The sequence below is a fragment of the Chaetodon trifascialis genome, chromosome 6 (assembly GCF_039877785.1).
Source record: "Chaetodon trifascialis isolate fChaTrf1 chromosome 6, fChaTrf1.hap1, whole genome shotgun sequence".
Classification (NCBI taxonomy): Eukaryota; Metazoa; Chordata; class Actinopteri; order Chaetodontiformes; family Chaetodontidae; genus Chaetodon; species Chaetodon trifascialis.
In genome coordinates this window covers 13,497,976-13,524,563 of record NC_092061.1, presented here as the reverse complement: position 1 = coordinate 13,524,563, position 26,588 = coordinate 13,497,976, and the positions used below count along the sequence as shown (strand labels likewise).

Here is a 26,588-nt window from a genome sequence, read left to right as displayed (position 1 = left end):
AAGATTTGATTCTTTGTCACAATTTGATGTTGAGAGAAAGTGTGAATTGTGGCATTCATGTCACATTTACTGCTGGTTTGGACCGCCACAGTCGACCGGATTTCAGAGACAGCAAAATGTTTTTCCGAATAGGTATTATTCAAATAAATATTTTTGTTTTCTGTGCTGTTGCTTGAGCTCTTTCATCACCATCCACAATTAATTTGAAGTATTTGCAGCTGTGAGCGTCTATTCCATTTCCCTTGTTCATTAACAGCACACTCAAACATTTTGGTATGTGTACTGATTGTTTTGAGTGCATTTTGTCCCTTTTGCAGTGTGAAGACAACACATGCTCAAACCCTCCATTGAATTAGTGTGTTTTTTGGATTTGTGTCTTACATCCATACTACAAACAACCCCAGTTCCAAAAAATGTGCTGGACTGGTGCAACAATGCTTAATCTAGACATGAAAGAAAAAAAGCAAAACAAAGAATAAAGACAGAACAAATTGAGACTGAATGTTTATTGCGTTAGATTATCTGCTTTGAACAATACTCAAATTGTACAAGATGGTCGCAAATGGCTTTTTGTGAAGTTAGATGCGGAGCAACCTGAACAGTTGGCACAAACTTAAAAAAAAAACATATGTCATCTTTTAAAAGGTGACATGAGGCTACATTCAGGTCTGTTAACTTCAACGTCTCACCTCTCAAAGCTCGTCTGACATGCAGTAAAAAAAAAAAAACAACCAACCAAAAAGCCCCCAAAAGAACGCCACCCCCCCTTTGTTTCCTCCTCCTTAATATCTGGGGTATAGCACTCGCTGAATCTGCCCGTCGGCCTTCCGAGTGTCGAGCCACTTCCCACACTGGAAGATGGTGGTCACTGAGTTGGCTGTGTTGGTCACCTCCACGCACTCTAAATACCACCCACAGTTGGAGCCGCTGTTGTCGTGCTCCACTTTGACCCTCAGCAGCTCCCCGAGGTCCAGCATCTCCAGCACAAAGCGGTCAGTTCGCCCTCGCTCGAAAAGGTTGCGAAACCTCTGCTGCAGATGACGGTTGCCTGAGTCACCGTTGACGCCATAGATGGTGACGAAAACGTTGGCGTCTGTGCCAGCCCCTTTTACATCCCCGGTGATGATGATGATTTCGTACTTGACGGGGACCAGATTGCGGACTTTGCTCGCGAAGCTCTCGATGGACTTAAAACACTCAAATGTCAGGAATTGGTCCTTTTTGGCTGCCAGCGGGATTTGTGCATCGCAGTGGAAGAAATACCTAAGCAGGAGTGAAGGTTTGGAGTCACATCAACGTGACACTTTATATAACATAACGTGGGATGTATGAGATTCCACTCACTTGTTTCCCAGCTCCTTCTCTGTCACCACCACCTCCAGAACATGCCAGGAAGCTTCATTCTTCACCTTCTTGCCGTCTTTCGTGATGTGGCCGATGCAGATGCCGGCGATCTCCCCCACGTGCTTGGACGAGAACTCAAACGTGTCGGTGGCACCGCTGTGGAAGGCCAGTAAGAAAGTTACAGCTACTGACAGTTTGTGCAGGGATTGACTCTGAACAGCGAACAGTTAAATTCACTGGTCTGCCTGAGAGTTTTTCCTTTGTGCGTCTCATGGGATTAGCTCTCCTGAGAGCTGAGACTTGGAGAACAGAAAGTGAAGTTACGAGATAAAAGAGGGTAGAAAAACAAAACATGTGAAAGGGAGGAGATTATGTAAGGCCTCATAATAGGGTTTTACCGTGAGCCGAAGCACCTAGACTCTCTTTGAAGACCTACCATAAGAACTTCTTCTTCTTATTCTCAAGAACAAACTCCTTGGAACGGGCTTTCCTCCCTTCCAACACGATCCAGGCGTTTTCCGTGGTGGAGGCATCATCTGTGTCCGCAGTTGTTATGGCAATTTCATATTCTGTGGCAATGCAGGGAGACAGAGATTGTCGCACTATAATCATTTCACATCTGGCAAATGGTTGTAATTAGCTGCAAGTCATTCATCTCCGACAATTAGACAGCTTGTAATTATGCCCACAGACTTCCATTTTTACTAACTGGTTTTGTCACTGAGGTCTATAGAGTCGTTGTTGGCACAGGCCAGCTCCCTCATTATCTGCCCGTCGTCTTCATTTTTAGCCAACCAGCGGTCGCAGGGGAACCTGAAGGTCTGGTCCATGGCCTCGTCTTTCACGTCAATGTACTCGAGATGCCAACCAGGAGCAGGCCCTGTTTACAGCAAGAGCATCCAAGTCCATTGTGGTCTCATGCTTGAAGTTTGCTTTCTTGGTGCGAATGAGATGAAAACATCACTACCAATCTAATAATACGAAGCTCCAGCCAACAGCTGGCTTAGCATAAACACTGGAAACAGGGATGAACAGCTCACCTGGCTCTGTCCAGAGGTGACAAAATCCACCTACCGGCACCTCTAAAGCTCACTAATTAACACGTTACAAAAACCAAAGTGTAAAAACAACACAATGTAGTGTCATGGGAGCTTATGTAGTGGAATATTCCTCGCTGGAGAGAGCCAGGCCAGCTAAAATAAGATACTCATAGTTTAACTAGACTGTATGCAACCAAGCCTCGAAATCAAAAAGCCAAACCATCACCATGACGTGAGAAATCATCAAAATCTAAATCAAGTTAATACGGCTGTTTTATTCCCTCTGTTTTCTCTCTGTTATGCCAGTCTTTCCTTCTCACCTTTGTTGTCATGCCACAATCGGACCTTGGACAGTTCGCCCAGACTGAGCATGTCAGGGAATCTGAACACATCTTTCATTTTACGCTCAAACTTGTTCCTGTTGGCGCTCTCCTTCAGAGGCAGTGTCCCGGTGTCCCCATACTCCCCAAACACCATCAAAAACACATTGGCATCAGTGCCGGCACCTAAAACATCAGAGATGATGAAAAAAAACCTTTGTATTTAACTAATAATGTTGCATGGATGCTACTCTGACACATGATACTATGATATACCACGAAAAGGAAGTAGTAGTAAAACACGTGCAACTTTAAGACCCTGTGGCCTTACATATTGTAATACTGTATGTAAATACTGTGCCTCAAAATGCTCCATGCCATGAGTTGAGGCTTTTACTTGAATACACTGTACAGAACTCACGTCACCCACCTCCGACATCACTGGTCTGGACTTGGATGATGTAGGTTGTTTTCTCCACCATCTCCTCATCGTCCACCACAGCCGCCAGCTCGCACACCTTCGTCCTCTTTGGCCCTTTTGTCTTCGACAGCCAGTTCTCATAGGTAAACAGATACTCCTCCTCTGTGGTCAGGTTCCGCATCAGGATCTGAAATTGACGTTCATTGACTTCATCTCAGGTGTTGCGGATGTTCAAATGTGAAAGTCACATGTTTTCTTGGAGAACATCACAGTTGAGTTGCAGCAGAAGGTATGACAGAAACAGACCGACATTAGTGATGAAGTGACGATACGATCGTACCAAGCATAGTGAAAAATGTAAGGGAAATTTAAGCCTGTTGGTATCACCAACTAATTAAAACTGTAGCCAGTGCAGTAACAGATTCTGTAATCTTATCACAATGCAAATGATTTTTATCATTCTCTGTTACTGTATCCTGTATTTTTCTAGGTGTTACCAAAAACAGTGCTCCCATAGATAAGGTAGGCAGGTAACCCTTGTAGTCTTTATGTTACCCTGTCAAGAAACCAGTCAGGGCGACTTCCAGAGCCATCAATCCGGACTCTGATCTTCTTCAGAGGAGCAATGTCATCTATCTCCAGACTGAAAGTGTCTTCTTGACCCCTTTCAAACCTAAACGATGGAAACAAATATGCATAGAATTTTGCATTTGAAAATATTTGGACGTGAGATGTTTATTTTAAAGACTCTCATGTTTGTATATGAGTTATCCAGCTACAGCTAACAGCCGTCATCTTAGATTACCACAAAAACTGGAAACAGTTTGCTAGTCTGGCTTTGTCCAAAGGTAACAAAATCCACCTACCAGCACCTGAACCAGGTTCTGATTCATGCATCCAGCAGTTATGGACCAATGCTGTCATTCATTTAAGGTCGTATGCATGACCTCCTGATGAATGTTTTAGCTGTCCCCCTCTACCAATAACTGGCTATTTAGCTGCTAACTGCTCCACTACGTTCACCAGCTAATCACTGACTGCGTCTGTGCACCGTCTGGTGCTGAGCAGGTAGTGTACAGTGGAGTTTTTTTTAGCTTTGTTCACTGAAAACAGCTGGATGCTGCGGCCAAACTATGCTATGATGTCTAGCACTACGAGGGACTGCTTTCACTTGTTATTTAATATAGCATTTTGAAAAATATCAAGTAAAGCCTTTTCAAGTCTCAGCAGGAAAACAAATGAGCATATAACCCCAAACACAGAACTATCAATATCATGAAAAGTGATCAGTGAGGGGAGGACTGACCTGTCCTCATTTTTGGGCAGCAGCATTTCCTCTGTGCTCCCATTGGCTCCATACACCGTCAGGAAAATGTTGGTGTCAGTCCCTGCGTACTGAGTGTCACCTGTGACAACTGTGGCTGAATAAATAACCTACAATATACAGTAGACAAGCCGGATTAGAAGAGGCTATTTCTGTTTTTAGATAACCGAATGTTTACCGTGGATTCATATTTTCGGTTTGGTGACTCACTTTGCGGATAATGTTGATCGTGCTGGAGTCCAGCACGTTGAACAGTCTGGCAGTCAGACCATCTCCCCTGTCTTTAGCCAGCCAGCACTTACATGGAAAGATGTACTTGATACCTTTGGTTGGCACGGCAACCGACAGCTCATCCACCAACCAGCAGCTCTCTGGTGTGACACCGTTATGGCCAAGCTGAGGAAGAGACGCAGGGAGGAGAGAGGAGGAAGAGGAGAAGGAGAAAGGGGGGGAAGGTAGAACTGGGAATTGATATATCATTTGATTTTGTTTGATCTAGGTACCAGAAGGCACAGCTAAAATTAATTATTGCTGAGCTTGAATGGCTTTATTTAAATTTTTAAAATCAGTGCATCTGAGGAGAGAGGAGACAGTTTCACAGATTTAGCAACAGAGAGAGTCCCAGATTCTCACTTCCACCCTCTTGATCTCTCCTACATCAGTTCCATAAGACACAAAGTGCTCCATGGTGCCAGCTGTGAAGGCATTCTTTCCCTCCGGCAGGTCCAGCCACAGTCGGTCTGTCTCCACCTCGTTGGGGCCTATGATGATGACATAGACTCTGGCTGTAGTGCTGCCATCGCGGTCTATCCCCGTGGACAAGGTGAAGTGATAGGGGATGACTAGGCAGAAGAGAAGAATCAGTTAAAGAGGAAATTTTTTAAATTTTCATGTAAGTTAAAGGATAGTTTGACATTTTGGAAATACATTGGTAGCCTGACTCTGAGGGTCACAAAATCCACCGACCAGCGCCTCTAAAATTCACTTACTTAATTTCACTTCACTAATTAACACGTTGTATCTCATTTCCAAACACAGTGAGACCAGCAGACTCCAGAAAGCAACAACTTAAAGCCAAGAAACAGTATAGATGTATAAGACTTGATCCCCTGCAAAACCATAAATTGTTGTTTCAAACACATTTTTTTCTTATTACACAAACAGGATACAATATGTTAATTAGTGAGCTTTTAGTGTGTGTGTAGGCGGTTTTGTTGTCCTTTGAACCAGGCTAGCTGCTTCCTCTTGTTTTCAGTCTTAATGCTCTTCTTCTGGCTAAAGCTTCATATTTGGCATACAGACATGTGAGTGGTATCAATCTTCTCATATAACTCTTGGCAAAAAAAAAAAAAGCAGATTTCCCACAATGTTAAACTATTTGTTTACATTTAGCTAATTTACCAGACAGGTACCAAACATTTTGAATTATCTTTAAAAGGTGCAAGTTTGCAGTTGTATGCAGGACTTTTTAGATTTATGCGCCTTTCTAGCATTGCTGCCTTTTCTCAAGTGAATGATCTGTGTAATTTTTCAAAAGGCCCCTTTATGTTTTGGGCATGGAGGTACTTTGTCGGTCTTATACTCAAATCCCATTTTTTGAAACATGCATAATAGTTTTGCGGCCTTACTTGGACCCTCTTCCACCACTGCTGCCTTTTTCTTCTTTTTCTTCTTGTTGGCATTTCTGTCCAGCCCCAGTTTGGCCTGAGCCATCTTCTTGGAATTTGGATCAGTGTGTCTTTCACCTTCATACCCCTGACCCAGACACATAACAGACAAATAATCTTCCCACATCCTTCTTAAAGCCGATTTTACTGCCGCAGCAGCAGCCGATAGGAAATCAAAGACAAAGAACAGAGCAATATGGAACTCTCTCTAATCAGAAGTCTAACAAACCTTGACAAAGAAGGTCCTCTCTATGCGTTTGTCCTCTTTCTTTGTCGATAACCAGCGCTCACACAGGAACATGTACACCTCTTCTGTTTCCACGTCCAGCACCTCCACCTGGTCCAGGTACCAATCGGCTCCTATCATGGAGTTGTCGTGACGAATCCGAATCTTAAAAACTTGGCCCAAGTCCACAGCCTCAATGGTGAACTTGTCCACCTGCAAGGCAAAATTAATACACCACATTTTAATACCTGCAGACAGCAGCAGTCACGTGACATAACATCTCACACCTGTCCTCACATACCTGTCCTCTCTCAAACTTGTTCTTGTTGTTCTCAGATTTGGAGAGTTTGCGTTCTCCTGTGTCTCCCAGGTCTCCGTAGATGGTGAGAAAAACGTTGGCATCAGTTCCTCCTCCGTACATATCACCTGTCCGCACAGACACGTTGTACGTGTGAGCTGTGACGGAAGAAAAAGTCAATCATGCATTAAGTTGACAAATATTGTTCACACAGGATTGTAATTACGTACAACTGAACTAGAAATGCAGATATTCCTTGTGTGCTCTAGGATTTCCCTGTTTATATGAACTGAGTAGCTTCCAGTCCAACAGTACATGTGACTTCATACATTATATTAATAAGTATCAAGTATTATATAAGCCCATTTTATGTTTTATGTTTGGGATGTCTCAATCTGTAAAGTAACTGGTGACTAAAGCTAAAAAATACAAAATTTCCCTCCCTTGTGGTGGGGTGAATGTATAAAGTGGCATGAAATGTAAAAAAATTCTGTAAAGTACCTCAAATTTTGTGAGGATGAACAGCACATGAGTTAACTCTATTTAGTTTGCATTACACCACTGAAATCCGGGTAAACTTACTTTCCAAAGCCTCCTCCACCTCGATTTCAGTCCTTTTCAGCTTCCCATCCCTGAGGAGTTTCTCTGTGATGATGTCCGAGGGGACCAGCTCCCTCACCGTCTCCCCATCATCTTCAGACTTGGCCAGCCAGCACTCGCATGGGAAAATAGTTGTCTCCGAACCCTATCATCAGAAAAAAAAACGGCCCAAGCTGTCTCTCTGACTCTAAAAGAAAGTGTACCTGACTCCTGAAGTGTGAGCCAAAAGCTGTTACATTATTCATCTGTTAATAATTTAATGAGGGCAAAGACACTGATCTACGCGGGTGTAACCTCAGGTGGATTTTTACTACCTTTCCTTTCCTGAGCTGTCGTCTGATCTCCACTCTGTCCAGGTGCCACCCTGGGTTGGTGCCCCTGTTGTCGTGTCCAATCCTGATCTTCTCTATGACGTCACCGACATCCTCCAGCTGGGAAAAGAGGACAGTGTTTACAGAGCTGCAGCCACTGCCTCATAGGATGCACCGTCCAAATCCACTCACCTCCACAATAAACATGTCCTCAGCTCCCCTCTCAAAGTACAGACGTCTCTCTCTCTTGTTGACACACAGGTGTTTCTGCTGTGTGCACACTCCCTTTTGCCCATACAGGACTATGAACACATCAGCGTCTGTTCCCGCACCAAACACATCGCTGGTGTATATCTTTATCTCATAGGGCACAACTGAAAAACCAGGGAAGAAGGTCACACAGGTGTGTTTGATTGACGCAAGATGGGTGATGTAAATATGAAATTAAACCATATGTTTCACATGCTTAAGACTTTGAGAGGAGAAGAGTCACAAACTGCAGCTACTCAAGGACATAAGTACAGTTTTGGCAAGTTAATATCGGATTGTGGGTACGCGGGCTCTGCAGTATTTGTACGCATGACTTAGTTGTACTGGTATCGGCGCTTTGAGCCTTTACATTTTGTAAGACTTTAGAATTGATCACCATAATTCAGTCTCTGGCCTCTTTTAAATCTCATTGTAAAGCTTTTCTTTTTGCGAAAGCTTTAAGGAAACGTTCGAAAAATCTTTCTGTTTTTGTGTACTGTTTTTAATTCCTATTTATTCACTTTTTATTTTATCGTCTTTATTTCCCTGTCATCATGTCCCTGACCTTTTTATCATTTTATCTGCCTTCGCTGGATTTATTTTTATTTTACCTTGTAAAACACTCTATGAATAAAGTTTATTCAGAAAAATATTTTGCATGCTGTAAATGTACTTTCTGCCTCACTGCTGTTTGACGGCTGTAGTTAGTACTTGCTACATCATGATCTAATATGATAATTAGTCATACTGAAGGAACATAGAATTTTCCTTTTAATTGTATTTTCTTTTTCATTTTTACATTTATTAAGTTTTCCTAGATGATGATGATCACCTGCTGTAGAAGGGAACACACTGGTATGGTCCTCGTTGGAATTTGCAAAGCTGGTTTTCTTTGTTTATTAAAAGGTAAAATTAAACTAGTCAGCATGAACACAACAATACCTACGACTGCAGTGTTGTGATCTTGGACTGTATGTGTAAACCAAGAAGTGGAGTCCTGTTGCGGTGGTGAAGTTTAGACGGCAGGCCACCAAAGCATCAAAAAGTCAGTGCACATAGAGTGCTTTAAATACATTTTACTGCTAATGACTTTTATCCGACTAAAATTTTGCATAAAGCACTTTTACAGGAAGGTTTCTCATTCAGCATAGTGCTGATTATGCTGATATGCTTATGTGCTGATACTAATGGATTTGAGCACTTCTTCCACCGGCTCTTCACTCACATGGCGTGTAGAGTTCAGTCTGTAGATCAGCAGGATACAGATCCCTCACAGTCGCCCCATCATCCTCTCCTTTATCCAGCCAGCGGCCACAAGGGAAGCGCAGTCTCTGACCCTGTGAGGGGGCGTCAACCTCGACCCAGTCCAAGAACCAACCAGATGAACCCCCTGATGGGGGAAATATGTCATTACTTCATCTCAGTGACTGGTAATTTTTGATCTGCAGAGCCTTTTCTTCCCCCACCTGAGGAGTCGTGCCCAATTCGAAGTTTTTCCAGCTCGCCCAAGTCCACCGCCTCCACAGTGAACACGTTGATCATTCCCTGTTCAAACTTATTCTTATAGTTCTTACAAGCCTTTAGGTTGATGATCCCTGCGAGTGACATTTTTAAGATCCAGATTAGCATCATTAGATAATAACACACAGCACAAGGCTGACACAACAGTGCCAGGATGCTGGCAAGTTACCTTACCTGTGTCATCGTTTTCACCAAACAGGATTGCAAACACGTTGGCATCAGTTCCAGCATACTTCTTTTCCCCGGTCTTGATTTTGAGGGTGTATGTGGTCGACATGGCTGTGAGAAGAATTTACAGGAGTCAGTATTTGAATCCTTTTTATCATCACACTCTTTGCTTTTGTCTACACCTGCATGCGTCAGCAGCATTTGGATAAAGCCTTTATCTGGTTCCTCTGCTAAGACATGAGCCAGCTTTGAAACTCTTACATTTCTGCTCGAGTCCCAGAGTGGCGCTTGTCCCCTCCTCGTCCTCATCCTTCCTCATGAAGGCCTCGTCCACAGGAACCAGCTCTCTTGCTATCTGTCCATCATCCTCATCCACAGCCAGCCAGCGATTGCAGGGGAAATAGTACCTGTACACCCAAGAAATACCTGTGATCAGCTGTCAAAAACCATTTTATTACCTCAGTATCAGTTATTACTAATAAATGAACCAAAATGCAGACTGAATGTTGGTTTCACCTACGTTGTATCATCCTTTGTGTCCACTATCTCAACACGATCCAGGTACCAAGATGAACGAGAGCTAGTGTTGCTATGACGGATTCGCAGCTTTTTCAAAGAGCCCAGATCAACAGCTGTCACGGTGAAAACATCCTCCTGTTGACAACAGCAACCGGAGATGCTGCTCTGTTACACACGATACTTTCTTTTTCTTTTTTTTTTGATAGTTCAACGTGAAGATATACAGGAAATGTAGGGTGAAAAAATAATGTCTAGTAGCATGACGCAAGTGGTGGAAGAAGTCCTGCTCAAGTTGTCAAACAGATGTCGTGGAGAAAAAAACCCACAATGTTTCCCTCAGAAATGCAGTGGAGTTGAAGTATAAAGTACCATGAAATGGAAATACTTAAGGGAGGTAAAAACACCTCAAAATTGTCAAGTTCTTAAGTTACTTTCCACCCTTGAATGGAGGAAATGTTCCCAGCTGGAATCAAAATCAGGATGGTGTGATTACATGGTATCAGTCGTAGACCACTATGTGATGGGGACGCCCCGCAGACTGTGCTTTAGATACTTGACAAAAACAGTCTCACCACTGGAGCTTCTGATTGCATAACGTCATCTTGTTGCTCTGTTATCCTCTAAGTTTTCCATGACAACTGGACAAACTCCACCTGGCAAGGGAGGATTGTGTGATACTATCTAAGGCTCCAGAACAACTTCTCAAAGTGTCCGAATACATCTGTCAGGGCTGCAGTAACAGTACTGTGCATGCAGTCAGTTATCCATTTCAGCTGATTCCTCTGTGGCAGCTCTGTCTCAAAATGACAAAAGGCTATTGTTGCTTTAGATCTGCGGGAAGAAATAAACCTAATTTTCTGTGGACATGAGTTTTGTGTTCATACAGAGCCAGGTGTAATGTCAGGATTAATAATTCACAGGTGTAGATTAAGTAATGAGTAAAAGTAGGACAGGTTCAATGACACAGAGGACTCCTCATAGCTCCTCTCAGTCACAGCTGGCTCGCCTGCAGGAGAGCTTGTAATCCGACCAGAATACGCTCCCACCCACACCTCAGTGCAAGGCTCATGTTGTGTGGAAGTGCTTGAGTCTTTGACTAACCGCATTCAGCAGGGTATACCCTTCCAAGAAACAGGGTAAATTATACAGCCCTAATGGAATATTTCAAACAAACATTTTTAGCCTTATCGGCAGAGAAATGCATGGTTAAGGCTCCTGGTTAATGCATGTTATGTTAGTTAATGAAAGGGTAATTGAATAAAGTGAGCTAGATTGATATGAATAATGCGTTTTGCCTTTTTTCCTGAACAATATTTGCCTGCGTTTCTCCATTTCACCAGTTACTGTACTGAATTTTTAAAAATCCAATGCATCCTTGCTGTTATCTGCAACCAATTTAAGAAGCAGTGGTCATCTCTTTGTTTACACATCATACCTGCCCCCGTTCAAATTTGTTGAGGTTGTCAGAGTTCTTCAGATAGCGCTCTCCGGTGTCTCCGTTTTCTCCATAAATATTGATGAAGACATTGGCGTCGGTCCCAGCGCCCAGCATGTCACCAGTGAAGACGCACACTTCGTAGGTGTTGACTGTCAGACAATACAAGGGATGAATTACTAACACCTCTTTAACCTGTCACATATGTCGACCAGGAAACTGTGTCAGATCAAACCACGCATGTCCACAACGTCAACACTAGATGTAAACACGTGCCAAAACATGATGGAAATAATACAAATGGAGCAAAAAACAATTCTATCTATGAATGTCGGTGTATATGCTGAACTTATACATACTTCTGTGGTCATTAACGACACACAGAACGTGATAAAAGGCACAGGAACTATGTCTCTAACAAATGACATTTTTTTCCATTTGAAAACCTCAATAAGAGTTGATAACATTCTATTTTATAACATCATCACCCTAAAAACATTAAAACTCCTTGAACCACATCGTCATTTTGAATAAAGTGATTCATTGGATTCAATTAGTAAAAAGTGAAATGGATTTTTTTTGTTATTATGGTAATGTAAATCTAATTTATGGTGCTGTCAGATTGCTGTGTTGCTAGTTAAATCAGTTTTTTGACCGCAGTGAAAATGTTTTTTGAAAAGCTAAAATCCAAGAAATATGTATTGGAGCAGAAAAGTTTGTTGGTTAAATTTATCTTTTTTTTTTTTCTTTTTTTTTTAAATAATTTATGACTTTTAGACTTAATACTTTGCAGTTATTAGGAAGTGGATCACAGTAGTAGGAAACAATCCTACGCAGCCACCACTGAAATCTAATTCTACAATAATATCAGTGTAGACTAAACTTTCTCTGCAACTAACTGTGCAGAAACACTGTGACACGTTTGTCACTCACAGGAGGCAGGAAATGCTCTTTGAGCAGCTACTCTGTCTCAGACAAACTTCAGGCTGAGAGGATTCATCGCATCATAATCTTATAATAAAGAAGACCAAAGAAGACAGCCAGAAAGTCGACAGAATATTATGTTCATGCACATGCAATTATGTACAATTTGCACGAAAGCCTGCTGCCAGTGCCTGCATGTGTCTTTTCCTGTGAAAACCTTAAGAGCGTGGAGAGTGTTTAAAGGAGGTATCCAGCTGTTTTCACACCATAAGTGGTTTTGCTTTGTGTGTGCTTAGTTAAACGAGAGTGCTCATGCAACAGTGCATGAGTTATTCATCTCTGCTGGATTTATATGTGCATAAATAGCAGTTCCACTGAGCTGTGGGTGGTATTTTATCTATTTTGGGATTAGCAGTTAGCTTGTTATTACTGTATGTTTCAGATATTAGAAAAAAAAAAGCGCAGAGGCTGTTGTGCAGATAGAGGGAGAGACAGGTTAGACTGTCAGACTGTCTGTGTTTTTGTTTTGTGCTGCTCAACAGCAGGGAATTTAAATCACCCAACATGAATGCAAATGTTTGAAGCCCTCTGCTTGGCACTCAGACGATCAACACTTCTCTCTGCAACATTACACTTATAGTTATATTTATTTCATACTTTCCAGCTCCTCTGCATCCTCTGGCAGCAGCTCCACCACCAGCTCGCCGTCCTCCTCTCCCCCGGCCAGCCAGCGCGAGCAGGGGAAGTGGTAAGTAAGCACCACTTCCTGCATCTCCTCGCCTCCCTCCTCGTCCTCATCTTCCTCATCTTTCTTCTTTTTCTTCTTCTTTTTCTTGTCCTCCTTTTTCTTCTCCTTCGGCATCAAGGCCATTATTAGATGTTTGACGTCCACTGTTTCCAGGAACCAGCCAGATCCAATCCCCGAGCCATCGTGGCCAATGCGGATCTTGAAGACCTTCCCCACGTCTTTGGCCTCTATCTGGAGAACAGTTTTAACACTATTTCAACTCTGAATTCAAACATCTGCACAATCACCTTTACCTTTAGCTACTGAGATGCATTTTGGAGTCACTAATACCTTAAATATTTCGTGGATACCTTAAATATTTCTGTGGTGTTCCGCTCATAGTTGTTGGATCTGCTTTCGAGCTTGATAACCTCTGTCTTCCCCTTGTCCCCGTAGATCTGGATGAACACACTGGCATTGGTGCCAGCAAATGTCACATCTCCGGTCTTTACTGTTATCTCATAGTTAATCACTAGAAAACACAGATTGACAAAGGTCAAATTACGTACTGTACATGTGACTTTTGGTCAGTGGCACTCTAAAATGCATTCAAAACGTGTGTGTGTTCATGTTCTTCCAGTATGTGTAAATTCATGCAAAGAAGTGTTCAATAGTCCATAAAAGGAAGTAAAGATAAAGATAGAGATACATTTAAAATTAGCAAACCGGTATAAGAATATTTCTTGGGAAAATATGGCTGAAGTGGAGAAGTTTTTGAAATAATGCTCTGGTTTCATATTTTGATTAAAATGACAACTTGATTTAAAATTAAGTTTTGATGTGTTTTAATAAAAGACCAGGAAACTACAAGATGATGTCTTGAGACACAAGACCAATTACAAACATTGTATTCACGCCAGCGTCAAGCTGCACTGTGTGTGTGTGTGTCGAGTCTTCTGATGGTGTGTGAGTGTGAGAAAGTCGCCTACGTTGTTCCACGTCCAGGATCTCACTTGGATAAATCTCCACCTCTGTCTTGCCGTCGGCCTCGTCCTCATCCAGCCAGCGGTGACTGGGGAACATGTAATGCTTTCCGTGACCTGGAACCATAATCTGAACGCTGTCCAAGAACCAGCCTGCACGCATGCCTTCATTGGAGTGGCCAATCATCAGGCGGTTGATCTGGCATAAGATTAAATGGATGACAGCGTTTAAATTTGCTAAATACAAGGTATTCTACACACACACACTGACCATGGAGTCAAGGCCAAGACATGATTATAAGATCCATTAAAACAGGACAGACGCATTGCTGCATTTTCATTGCAACAAAGTTAGTCACATCTAGCCGACTCCTGCCGTATAATTGCTTGAATGTAATGATGTGACATACCGATATACTGTCAGCGTGGGTGAACCTAAGATGAACTGAACATCACAATCTTTCAAGAAATGATTTCTAAAGCTTCTCGTAGGACTTTCAACATCAAATGAGAGAAATCAACATGTGTTTGCCTCCGCCGTGTCACCTGTCCAATATCAAAGGTTTCCACTGTGAAGATGTCAACGCGACCCGTCTCAAAGTAGTTCCCCAGGTTGTTGGCAGACACCAGCAGCAGCATCTTACTGGTGTCGCCTTTCTCTCCGTAGAGCTTGACAAACACGTTGGAGTCTGAGCTGCCTCCAGGGATGTCACCTGTCTTCACCGCGATGTGATAGTTAACGTCTGACACACACAGACACAAACATGAGCCTCAGACGAGTTTCAGTTTAAATGTTTGGATGAAATTCAAGATTCCTCTAACTTACTGTAAAGACGCTGTCCATCTGAGAACGGCACCAGTTCCCTTACAATCTGACCGTCGTCCTCGTTGCGGTCCAGCCACCTGCACAGCATAGTCAACAAGAACTGTGTTACACACACACCTGAGGTTGGAACAACACTTCAGCACGTGCTTTTCTGTATTCACACTGAGACTAAGGCACCTGTTGCAGGGAAACTCTACAGCGTGGGCCTCAGCCTGTCCCTCCTCTCTCACAATCACTTTATCGAGGAACCAGCCGCAGCCTCCACCTCTGCCATCATGCCCAATCCTCACCCTGCGGACCTGCCCGATGGCAACAGCCTCGATTATAAACTCATCCAACTGGAAAGGACAACAATAACAAAAAAAAAACAAAAAAAAAACAGTGAGCAACATCACATTTTGATGCCTTCTTATACTGTATGTCAGAGGAAAATGAATCAACTGATAAAACCATTGTGATGATGTATGTTTCCAGTATGTGTGCAGCAGATACATTATGACAAATACATTAAAGTATTACCATCAGCAGAGTCTTATTCATGCATATGAAACATTTTTGATTGAATAGATAGGGCAGCCTCCATTACGAGTCAAAGCCTGAATATTGGGGTCAAATCCATAATCAGTCTTAAACTTATCCCCCAAATTTGTCATCACTGGCATCAGAAACAGTAAGTAACGGGTGACAGGCAGTGCTAAGTAGGTTAATTAAAAACACACTGATTAGTGATTGGCTCCAGTGTGTGAAAGAGACAAGACTAAGCTTAATGTCTTTTGATTGGACGGAGAAAGAAGCAAAAACTAAAAAGCATCTGATGATGTACTGACTATACCCACATTTCCTTTCTCAAACTTGTTGACGTTGTTTTTGCAGTTGACCAGCCACCGATCTCCGGTGTCCCCCTGGTCTCCAATCAGATTTAGAAAAACGGATGCATCTGTGCCGCTGCCGCCGACGGTCCCCGTGCAGACTGTCACTCTGTATTTGATCACTGCGGAACAGAATAAGGTCACTCAATCAAGTTTTACACTTCTCTGGCTGCATTTGGTGAAGACAGGTGCATATACATACAGGGCAGCGGCTCAGGGATTAGTTCTCCACTGGCAGGGAGCTCCCTCACAACCTCATTATCATCTTCATTTGTGTCCAGCCAGCGCTCACAGGGAAACGTATACTTCTCCTTCGTTAATGTCTTCATCAGAGTTGCCTAATTGGGAAAAGGCAATGCTGGAAAGCTTGTTTGATTTGATATATGAGGAGGTGTCTGGATTATTATTACATGGAAGGGTTAAAAAACTGAAAACTCAAACCTCATTTTCATCTTTGTTCATGTCTAAGGTTCGTAAAAATGCACGTATTCTATATCTGCCATTTGACTGAATGAAATGAATGAATGAGAGAATACTAAACTGTCTTGCTATCCTCATTTTCATGTTAACGAGCATGCCTACAACTCTGCATATTCAGGAATTATTTAATTAATATGGAAGCAGTGAATTCCAGCTGAGTTTATTTACTTAAAGATGATTAGACATTAGATTTCTTCACCTTACTGAGATGCCATCCAGCAAAAGGATTTCTCTTCTCATGCCAGATTCGGAATTTGGTCAATTGTCCCAAGTCAGCCAGCTCAACCTGTCAGATCACGTCAAGATAAAAGTTTCCTACAAAGTCAAATCAGTTTAACCTTTTAAACATGGTGTAGAATTAAAATATGGGGTTCTTACCATAAACCTGTCCACCTGTCCTTGTTCAAAATTGTCTGTTTTGTTGTCTAGTCTGATCTCATCACTCTTGCCCTTCTGGCCGTACACCTGGAAGGAGATATCCGCATCGGTTCCTGCGCCGGGCAGGTCTGACGTCCAGATCCACAAGGACCAGGGGTGCTCTGAGCAGAACCAAACCACCATCTTTGGTTTAGGACCATTATACATTATTGCCATTATCTTCCTTATTTATTTGTCACTGTGACTGAGATGCACTCCCTTCCCCTGTTCTGCCCGAGAAAGTTTAACAAGCGCTTTTTTTTTTTTTTTTTTTTTTTTAACACACTTGGGGCCAGCAGTGACAAGAGGGTTGTCAGTTTGACTAGTTCTACTCCTTCAGCGTTTCAGTGGAGCACCTGAAATGGCATTTTTGCTTGTTAAAAAGTATTTTCAGGGCAGAAACTATCATGCTGAAGACAGCGATTGCAGTGGACTGCTCCCAGCTGCGTGATTGTGACTGGAAATGAAGTAATGCAGTAAAGGAATACTGTCTTTCCAAATCAGTGTGGACAGATACAAAATAAACTAGTGTACACATTCTGCTGTGTATTATTGTGCACCAGAAGGAAGCAAATATAGTACATAACAACTGCACCAACCAGACTGCCTGCTGCGTCATTATGCAAATGTATGATAAACATGATGGAGTTTTGAATCCAGCTTTGAGTGTTTTTGCTCAGTATGTCACAAGATAATAAGTGAAAATGACAGCATTTACTGCCGCCGCTGCTGCTGCTGACTGGCCATATAATTATTGACATTCAACTCACTCTTCTGTCTCTTCTGCCTGAGTGAAACCATCTCATAGAGCTCTCTCTCAATCAGCCCGTCTCCCTCCTTCTCATCCAGCCATTTGCTGCATGGGAAGGTCTGCTCTATGCCTGTGAAAGGACAGTACACCACCACCTGCGCAAAACATTGATTCAGATGAATTTACTCACAGTCATGTACTCACATAGTGGGTGCATACATGTGTGCATGCACAATGTACCTTCTCGCAGTACCAGCCAGCACTGACTCCTTCGTTGTCGTGTCCAATTGTGACTCTGCTGAGGGGACTGAGGAGCGCAGAAATCTCGACATTAAAGATGTCTGTCAGGCCCCGCTCAAACTTTCCTCCTGCCAAGAACACCTGCATCAAATACATGGAAGAAAAGACACACGCAGAGGAGATTTAAAAACATTCATAGATTTGAAATTATTATTGCAGCCAGTCATTCTGTTTTTGAATGAAGTTCAAGGTCTTTGTCTACTCTCCAGGGCTCCCTTATTAAAGGTTAAATTAAGGGTTTAACAATAATAATAAGAACTCTGTTTCATACATGTGATATCTAATGGACGACCACTGTTTTTTAAATGAAGTACAAGCTGTCCGCTCTGTTTCTTGTGTGTCTTCTCGTTACCTTGCCGCTGTTCTTCATGCCTTTCGAGCCATGCATCACAATGTGGATTTTGGAGTTGGTCCCAGCACCTCGGATGTTTCCTGTCACAACCTGGACGTTGTACACAATACCTGGAGGGTACAGTTACGTTTCGGGCTATCAGAGGCTCTGCCAACTGGTCACTATGGTTCATAGCACCCGTACTCCCTGAGGAGCTGAGCAGGAACCAGATCAACCAGATCTAAACATTGATAGTCTGACCCAAGAATTAATGATCACACAGTGAGCCTCGGGCAAGCTGGACAGAAAACATATCTTTCCTTTTGGCCTGAATAAAAAGGTATAAACTAGCAAATTAACTGTTCCTTGGCAATAGAAATGTTATTGACTTATATAATCCTTTATGCAATATGTTTCAGACCAGGCAAGTAGATAATTATTCCAAAACAGGGTAAATTATTCAGGGGAAGCAACCAAGTATTGAATTAATTTTCTCCTCGGTATAATTACATTCACTGACACGAGGTTTCCTTTGGAGAAATTTAAAGATCTAATTTATAGAAAGCACTTTTTCAATGTTCAGAAGCAAATTTCATCCTGACCTGTGGGCTGGCTCCCCCCGACCAAAATATCCCTCTGGATCTTCCCATCGTCCTCATCGATGGCGAACCAGCGATTGATTGGAAATTCATACACTGTTTTGTTTCCCAGATCATCCACAATCACCTGCATGAAAAGAAAAAACAAGAAAGTAAGAATGTAATCACAGCTAAGACATATTGCACATAATTGTACATAATACCATTAAAAGTTACAGTAAAGCAGGACAATGTTCTTTGAGATGAAGCTGCAGCTGCAGTCAAATAATCTAAAACACATTATTTACTCCCAAATTCATCTCATTATAATCATTATTAATGTGAACTTGGACGGCAGCACAAACCACATGTGAAATAATAACATATTCATCACTGTTGTCACTGCTGATCTGTCCAGTCAGTCTGTGCTGCAGTCACCAACAAATCTACCCACTCGTCTGTCTGTTGCTGTAAGGCAATCCCTTAATGGGCCACGGTTTCCCTTTACACGGAGGGTAGAATGATGACACGTGTGTCACGGGTGTCTGTGTGTGTGCGTGAGCTTGTGCACATTTCTGTTTGAGTGAACTCATGTCTGTGCACACTGTACGTGTTGGAGGAGGAGGGACACCAGTCTCAGATGAGAGGACTGAGAGGAAATGAGAGGATCGCATGTCTTAAGTACTTCTGCAGAGGCACAACTCAGCAGAATGAAGTACACTAAGACAGAGTTTTGTTTCCTGATAAAGATCTGTAAAAGCCTTAGCTTCACATGATGCAACAACTGAAAGTAACACATGTTACTAGTCTTTAGTTATCTGTCTTCAGAACTGATGAAGAGGGATTTGTTTGGAGCATTAATATCATGTGGTTCAATTACGTTTCATTAATCTTTTTCTTACCTTGTCCACAAACCATCCTGCTGAAGAGCCCTTGTTATTATGGCCGATGGTGATCTTCCTCACTTTGCCCAGGTTTGGTGCCTCGATGGTGAACTTGTCCTCTGTGCCCTTTTCAAAGTTATTTTTGTCGTTGTCAAGTTGCCTTTCACCTTAAATAGCAAAACAATTTATAAATGAAATCAGATGAATCCTGATTTAAACCCAAGTGGAAAATAGCCAGCTGCATTAATTAACCTTGGGAGAATGTTCATTATGTGAACACTGTGAGATAAACATGTGTTACCTGTGGTGTTGTAATTTACCTGTGTCTCCAAACTCCCCAAAGATATTAATGAAGACATCTGCGTCTGTTCCACTGCCTTTTATATCCGCAGTGAAAACCGTCACTACATACTTATTATCTGGAAAATTAGAACCAAAACATTTAAGACATTTAGAAACAAACTTTATACAAAAATCTTCAAAATAGGATGTCAACCACAAACAAGCTTTGATTTTTACTGGCCTGTTTGGGCTGATTCACTTAATTAATCTGTCACATAATACTCAGATTGTAAAGTGTTATACATGTACCCATAGACTAATATCTGTGTATACATACATTTGGGCATGTCCATGGGGTCCATGCTACCCAGCATGTCTCTGATATAAAGGCTGTCTCCCTCCACCTTACTCAACCAGTTATTACAGGCAAAGTAGAACCTCAGGTGGGGCCTGATCACATCCGTCACCACCACTCTGTCCAGGAACCAGCTGGGATTCATGCCGGTGTTGTCATGCTCAATCCTGAAGCAGCAGAAGAATAACATCTAGATAAACAACTTTCATTACTCTGGCAAATGAATTCAGGGGAGGAAACAAATCACCCTCAGTCTGATCCAGCAGGGTTCGGCCACAGTCGAACTAAAAGATTAAAATGTGAATGTACCTTATCTTCTTCAAAGGACCAACATTGTGAGTTCTGATTCTGAACACATCAGTTTTGGCTCTTTCGAATGCCGTGCGACTCCTGAAATCACAAAATGGTAAAAAAAAAATTGTGTGCATTTCATCCCATTTTCAATTATCAACTGCTTCACTGCAAAATAAAAATGCAAATGAGTCAAACCAGAAAGTTTGGAGTCTAATCTAGAAAAAAATCACGCACATAATGAAGCATAAAAGTCTTGCAATTGTTCAAAATCGTGCAGCAAATCATATCACGCAAACTGAAACTTCAACATTAAAATCACACAGCATGCAGTCAGTCTTTCACAACCACCACTGCAACGAGAAATAAATACCTCTTTTCTGTGCTGTTCAAGAGGAGAAAGGACACAAAGGTTTAGTTCAAGCACAATAAGCTGCTCAGCTGGTTAAGGTTATAACTTAGGCCTCTGGCTAAAGCAGTGCAATAAGTCACTTGTTCATTAGATGACCATCAGATGACCTTACATCTACATTCCAGTACTGTTTGAAGAGGACTTACTTGCTCGCCAGGTGGACTTTGGGAGTGATGCCATAGTCTCCGAACAGAGTGATGAAGACGTTGGCGTCAGTGCCTGCTCCTCTCTCATCACCAGTGATCGTCACCACCTCATACACTGGAGGGTTTAACAACGTAACACAAACGAAAGCGTGTTTTAGAAAGGAGACGCACTGTGTGATCACAGCAGGAGAAAGCGTCTTACAAGGAGCGTGGAGGCAGGATGGCACGGCACAGTAGTAAACATGCAGGGTGATACACAGCTATAACAGAATCTGAATTTTTAGTCTCTTGTGTACTACTGTGAGTCATTAAGATCTTAATTTGTTGCACTCTTACACAAGCACCTCAGCGGGTGCAGCAAAGCTTACTGAGGAGTCAGAGACGTCAATAAAGCCGTCTGTGCATGCCCACACAGTTATGAGAGAGGTCTTTCCAGGCGAAGTCAGTGAAAACACCTGTGTGGGTGAGTGTAGGTGTGTTAATCAAGATTTATTATTCAATAAAAAGAAAGAGATAGTGCCATGGGTTGTTAAGAAATGCATTCACGGGTTGGAGGCAGCAGAAATGACATTTTTTATGTCTTTTGTGCACTTATTTATGGTTAGTTAATGTGACAAGTTGCATTAAATTAAAAACACTCGTTAAAAAAAGTCCATTAAACTACAACTAGCTTCAATTTTACTCCATTGATGTGGCTCTGAATATGCCCTCAAACCCTTCGCACCTTTACATATGAGATATTGATTAAAACCTTGATTCTAAAGAGGTTGGGATGGCATTTGTATTTTGTGTGTGTGTGTGTGTGTGTGTGTGTGTGTGTGTGTGTGTGTGTGTGTGTGAAGATCAGATAAATGTTTATTGTGCCGTTACATTTCACAGTTGGAGACAGGACGGAGCTTCAGAGGACGCTGAAGCCTTTTTAACAAAGCTGTGCACCCTGTGTGAAGATGAGTGAGTGACAGGTGTCCTATAGCTGTAGGCTGATGATCAGATACTGACAGTACATGGATACTACTTCACTGAGTGTAATGTTACCACGAACATTGAACCAAAGCAAACAGTCGGGACATTAATGCTGGAGCCGCTCTGACTCCTGTAGCTGCACTTACAGATTCACGTCTCCTCTGGGTGTCGTATGTCAGAGCTTAAATCAAATTAAATGTCATTCCAACATGCAGAGCATTTTAATTCTGTCTCTTCATCGTTTTACAGGTTGAGGCAGAGAGTTTGCTCTTACCTTTCTTCTTGTGATACTCATCCTCGTAGTTCTCCACTTTTTCTGGCTCGTAGTTGCGCAGCTCATTCTCGTAGATTTCAACGTAATTTTCAGCCTTCTTCTTCTTGCCTTTTGTCTTCTTGGTGTCTTCATCACTGTCTCCCGTCACCGAACCTTTCTTCTTCTTGTCTTTCTTTTTCTTTTTCCCTTCCTCTTCCTCTTCCTCTTTCTCAGAGTCCTTCTTGGATTTTTTGTCTTCACTTTTGGACTTTTTATCCTTCGACCCCATCTTGTCTTTGACCGAGGACTTCTTTGATCCTTTCTTAGTGTTCTCAATCACATCAGGGAGTTTTTCTCTTCTCTTTTTCCTCTTGCTGTCATTGTTGTTATCCTCTTCATCAGTATTCTGTGAGTCATTGCTCAACTCATCCCCGCTTTCCTCTTTGGCTTTCTTCTTCTTCCTGACTTTTTCTTTATCTCTCCCTGTTTTCTTGGAGCTCTTCACATCAGCTCCTGATGTATCAGAATTGTATCCTTCTTCATCACTGTCTTTACACTTCTTCTTCTTCTTCAGTCTTCCATCATCCTCTGACTCACTGACAGGCTTACTTTTCTTCTTGGGTTTTGGTTCCTGATCCTCTGAGTCTTCGTCATCTACATCTTTGGTTTCCTCCTCTGCACTCTGTCTTGTTTTTTTCTTCTTTGTGGGCATCTTTAATTTATTTACTACCTTCCTTGTAACTGTAACCGATTCCTGTGCGTTCCGGTGAAACTTGATTAAACTGACCAGTGTCTCTGCAGGAGTGACCCACTGGTAGGACAGGTTAGGGTCAGAGCTCTCAGACTGCTGTTTGGCAGGCGGCTGGGGAAGCCCCTCTCTGCTGGGTATCCTGACCCACAAGCAGCAGATGCTCTGACCTCATTAAAAATGATAATGTGCTTGTTGTCACCTGATCAGAGGGAGAGACCCTCCCTGTGAATGAAGAGCTGCTAGAAGATTCTGGCACTGCAATGATTAATTGATTAGCAGTATTAAACTATTAATAAATATTTTGAGGAAAAAAAGGTCAAATTCTCTGATTCGAGCTTCTTAAATGGGAATATTTTCTATTTTTATTTTTCAAAAATCCTTTGGGAAACACTGGTCGAAATTTTTCCAGACAACTAATGGATGAATTGCGAAATTAATTGTTAGCTGCATCCCGAAACAAGGTATTAAAATAAGTTGAGCTGCTGTTATCTCCCCAAAAGTGGGACTTTATCAGATACTTCCTGAATCTATGGCTGAGTGATGATGATTGGACCTGCAGCTGTGAAGAAGCCATGTGGATGATGATGATGATGACCTCCAAACAAGCCAGTGATACTGTATATAAAATATCTGTTCCTCTGTCTAATTTTTATCATAATTAAATCATTCATAATTTCATGTTTTTGGTACTCTTTTGTAATTATATCACTTATCAAACAGACTAATTCAATGGTTGTCAACTAATGGATTGATTGTTGCAGCTCTACGTTTGTTAGCACTGAACTGCCGTTTTACACGTCCAGCTGACACAACATGAACATCCCCCTGAAGTAATGTTTTTTATACCACTCACTCATCTTTCAGCTGCTCCATCTTCTGAGAAACATTTCAGGGACTCTCATGCTCTGCTTCTTCACCAGCGAGTCATTTAACTACACTGCGTCTCTGCTGTTTTTACCTAAAATAAGCTTCACCTGCACCACCTGGGTCAGCATGTTGCACATTACTCCATGATTCCATCTCTAATGCCAAACAAATGTCAACACTTCAAAGGCGTTTTTGTGGTTTTACAAATGCCTACTGTCCACTGGGAACCATTATTTTTTGCTATTATTGGAAACCAGCATCATTTCCACTCACTGTGCCACAGGCAACTTGGCTGTGCTCCATTTCTCCCTTAGCTAGCGAGGGCAGGTCAGGGTAGTTTGTAGAAATGTTAGATTTTAACATTGGTTTTATTTATCTTTCTGGCCAGACAGTAGACAAATGTGAGATCAAAAAAAATACCTTCAAATATGTAGGTTTACCCACTGCTGGAAAACGGGTTTAAATCAAGTACATTATTTGCCTCTGAAATGTCGTGGAGTAAAGTTAAGATGGAAATACTCAAGGACAGCAGCTCATTTGACTATACAGAACGTAAGTACATGTACTTCATTACTCTCCACCTCTGTGCTTGCCATCAGTACATTATGTCAGTAAAAGTCTATATTGGTGAAAATGCACATGAAGTAGTGACACATTCAAAGGCTATACAGTCATTTGAGTTAATATTTTTAAAAATATTACTTATTCATGTCCAGATTATACAGGTTAATTAGCAGACATACAACATTCTTTGTCCGAATGGAAATAGAACAGGCCTCCCTTACTCTACAGTACGTCCATATATTTACCTTTACATGCATTATGATACAAACTCCCCAGCAACCCATCCCACTGTAACAAAATCAGTTAATTACATGCATGCAACAGTAGATCATGCGAAGAGAAATTACCAGTAAAATAGGCACAAAGGGAGACAACATTGTAATCAAACTTGTCAAACCACAGATGGTAATTTAATTTTATATTCAGGGTAAGTGAAAATGATTGTGCAACTGGGAAAAATCCTCTGGTGTTTTTTGTGTAAGCATCATTACAGCCAGCAGAGGGAGACACCTTCTTTTGCTTTTTGGATTCTGAGCACATGACTGTTTGCAGCACTGCATTCATTCAACAGAGGGCAGAACCAGCTGTACCACTCACATTGTGACAGTCTTATCAGAAGACCCACCGCTGGCTTCCCTTTTTCCTGAACTTTCACCTCAGCTTATATTTTTATCAGCTGTTACACATTTGATGGAAACCCTTCCATATTCTCAATACTCTAAACACAAAAGGAAACTGGAAAAACAGCAAGCAAGCAAGCAAGCAAGCAAGCAAACAAACAAACAAACAAACTGTATATATTTAAGCAACCTCTATGCATCATGTACAGTAAAGCTTTTTACATACCTGAAAAGTGGTCATTTTATTCAAAACTCTTCATTTTGTATGTGCACTTGCTACTTCATCAGTATGCACGGTGTAAAAAATAATAGCATTCACATACAGAACACATAAAAATCAAACACAGAACAACAAAATCCTGAATATATTTATTGACTCTTTGTGAGAGCTTTTTAAAAAAACAACGGAACGATAGAAAATATGGAAATTGTGACTACTGTCGCCTGCAAAATAAGGCTTCACCCTTTATTTTTTGTCTGTCTGTGTGAGTGTTTTTGTCTCCACTTTCAGCAATGTTTCCTTTGGCTGTACAGCAGACACTTTGCCTGGCATGATGTGTTCAGCCACAAAGAATCCCTGGATGCTCTTCCTCTTCCTTGTCCTCATCTTCCTCCTTCTGTTTCCCTCACCCTTCCTCTCCCCCTGCCTTTCTGTCTGTCTCTCTGCCACAGTAGCATTGATTCATACACTCTGATTACAGTCTGATTTAAAAGCCAGAAATGTTTAAGTCTATTGGCAGACTGTCGTGTGGGACTGAAGTCGTTGCATGTGTCAAATTCCACTGTCGGAGTTACATTTATTCACCTAGGAGCTAGTTGTTGCTGTTCAGTTATGCAATCACAATGTACACAAGAAAGTGATCATTAAACTGTTTTTGCAGACGTATTTGGATTCCAAAGGTTAGATTAAAATTCATCAACAGATCAATTAGGAGAAACAGCTGTTACATATCAGGACAAGAACTGTTAGAGTAAGCAAAGGGGACCAAACCAGTTCAGGTGAGGACTGCTCATACCCACTGACGTGCTCTCTCATGGACGGGGCTGTTAGGTCAGGAGATCGGCATGTTTGGAAGATGCATATCAGGGATGCATGCAGGAAAAGGAGTTCCACCAGGTCTTTCAAGATGTTTGTCTCAAAAATCAAGAGAGTTACTGCAACTTCTTTCAGCTTCGAAGGAAGCAGTCAAGGGTGTACGTGTCCATAGGGGACAGATAGTGGACTTCAGACGCAGCATTTATCTGGAGTTTCTTTGAACATAGATTCAAAGGGTTTGAATCCCAAAGGTCATGTCATTGGTCAACTCGTTATCATTGTAGATGCAAACTAAAGGCCACTGATACCACAAACTATTTGCCTTTTCTCTTTGGTCTATACGTTACACTTGGGGAACATACACCAAAATGTTGACAATGTCTGATTTATGTGCATAATCTGTGTCGAAAGTTTACATCTCATCTCTGTTCTAGCCAATTCCAATAGTATTGGCATCACTGAGCAGGCTGCCAGTTAGCTGATTTATCTTACACATATTGACAGACAATATAATGATGATCATAATATAACTCTT

At 41.8% G+C, this 26,588-nt stretch overlaps 1 protein-coding gene across 1 annotated transcript; it reads right to left on the bottom strand.

Annotated features, from left to right (window-relative positions):
• Window positions 1-782: 782 nt before the first annotated feature.
• Window positions 783-22,927, bottom strand: loxhd1b (lipoxygenase homology PLAT domains 1b). Its single transcript, XM_070964882.1, has 43 exons — window positions 22,237-22,927; window positions 21,000-21,114; window positions 20,815-20,826; window positions 20,460-20,540; window positions 20,133-20,317; window positions 19,834-19,932; window positions 19,532-19,680; window positions 18,654-18,777; window positions 18,073-18,182; window positions 17,661-17,801; window positions 17,440-17,575; window positions 16,631-16,791; window positions 16,452-16,538; window positions 15,975-16,110; window positions 15,740-15,894; window positions 15,081-15,241; window positions 14,904-14,980; window positions 14,624-14,820; window positions 14,084-14,276; window positions 13,466-13,626; window positions 13,025-13,346; window positions 11,444-11,595; window positions 10,010-10,143; window positions 9,751-9,896; window positions 9,496-9,600; window positions 9,267-9,395; window positions 9,026-9,190; window positions 7,744-7,925; window positions 7,555-7,671; window positions 7,223-7,385; window positions 6,644-6,798; window positions 6,346-6,555; window positions 6,078-6,204; window positions 5,083-5,291; window positions 4,660-4,845; window positions 4,432-4,559; window positions 3,681-3,798; window positions 3,135-3,312; window positions 2,705-2,890; window positions 2,054-2,224; window positions 1,781-1,913; window positions 1,345-1,500; window positions 783-1,263 (listed from the first exon to the last, which is right to left on the bottom strand). The coding sequence occupies exons 1-43, from the start codon at window positions 22,925-22,927 to the stop codon at window positions 783-785; spliced, it is 7,224 nt and encodes a 2,407-aa protein (XP_070820983.1).
• Between the last annotated feature and the right edge of the window lie 3,661 nt (window positions 22,928-26,588).

Bases quoted from the DNA above. Each gene is read 5' to 3' on its own strand.
- loxhd1b (XM_070964882.1), bottom strand. From the start codon at position 22,927: ATGCCCACAAAGAAGAAAAAAACAAGACAGAGTGCAGAGGAGGAAACC. The intron at 18,183-18,653 runs GTCAGGATGAAA...TGTACCCTCCAG, and splicing joins CGGGGGGAGCCAGCCCACAG to GTATTGTGTACAACGTCCAG. The intron at 16,111-16,451 runs GTGAAGAAATCT...TTTCCCAATTAG, and splicing joins CTGGATGGCATCTCAGTAAG to GCAACTCTGATGAAGACATT.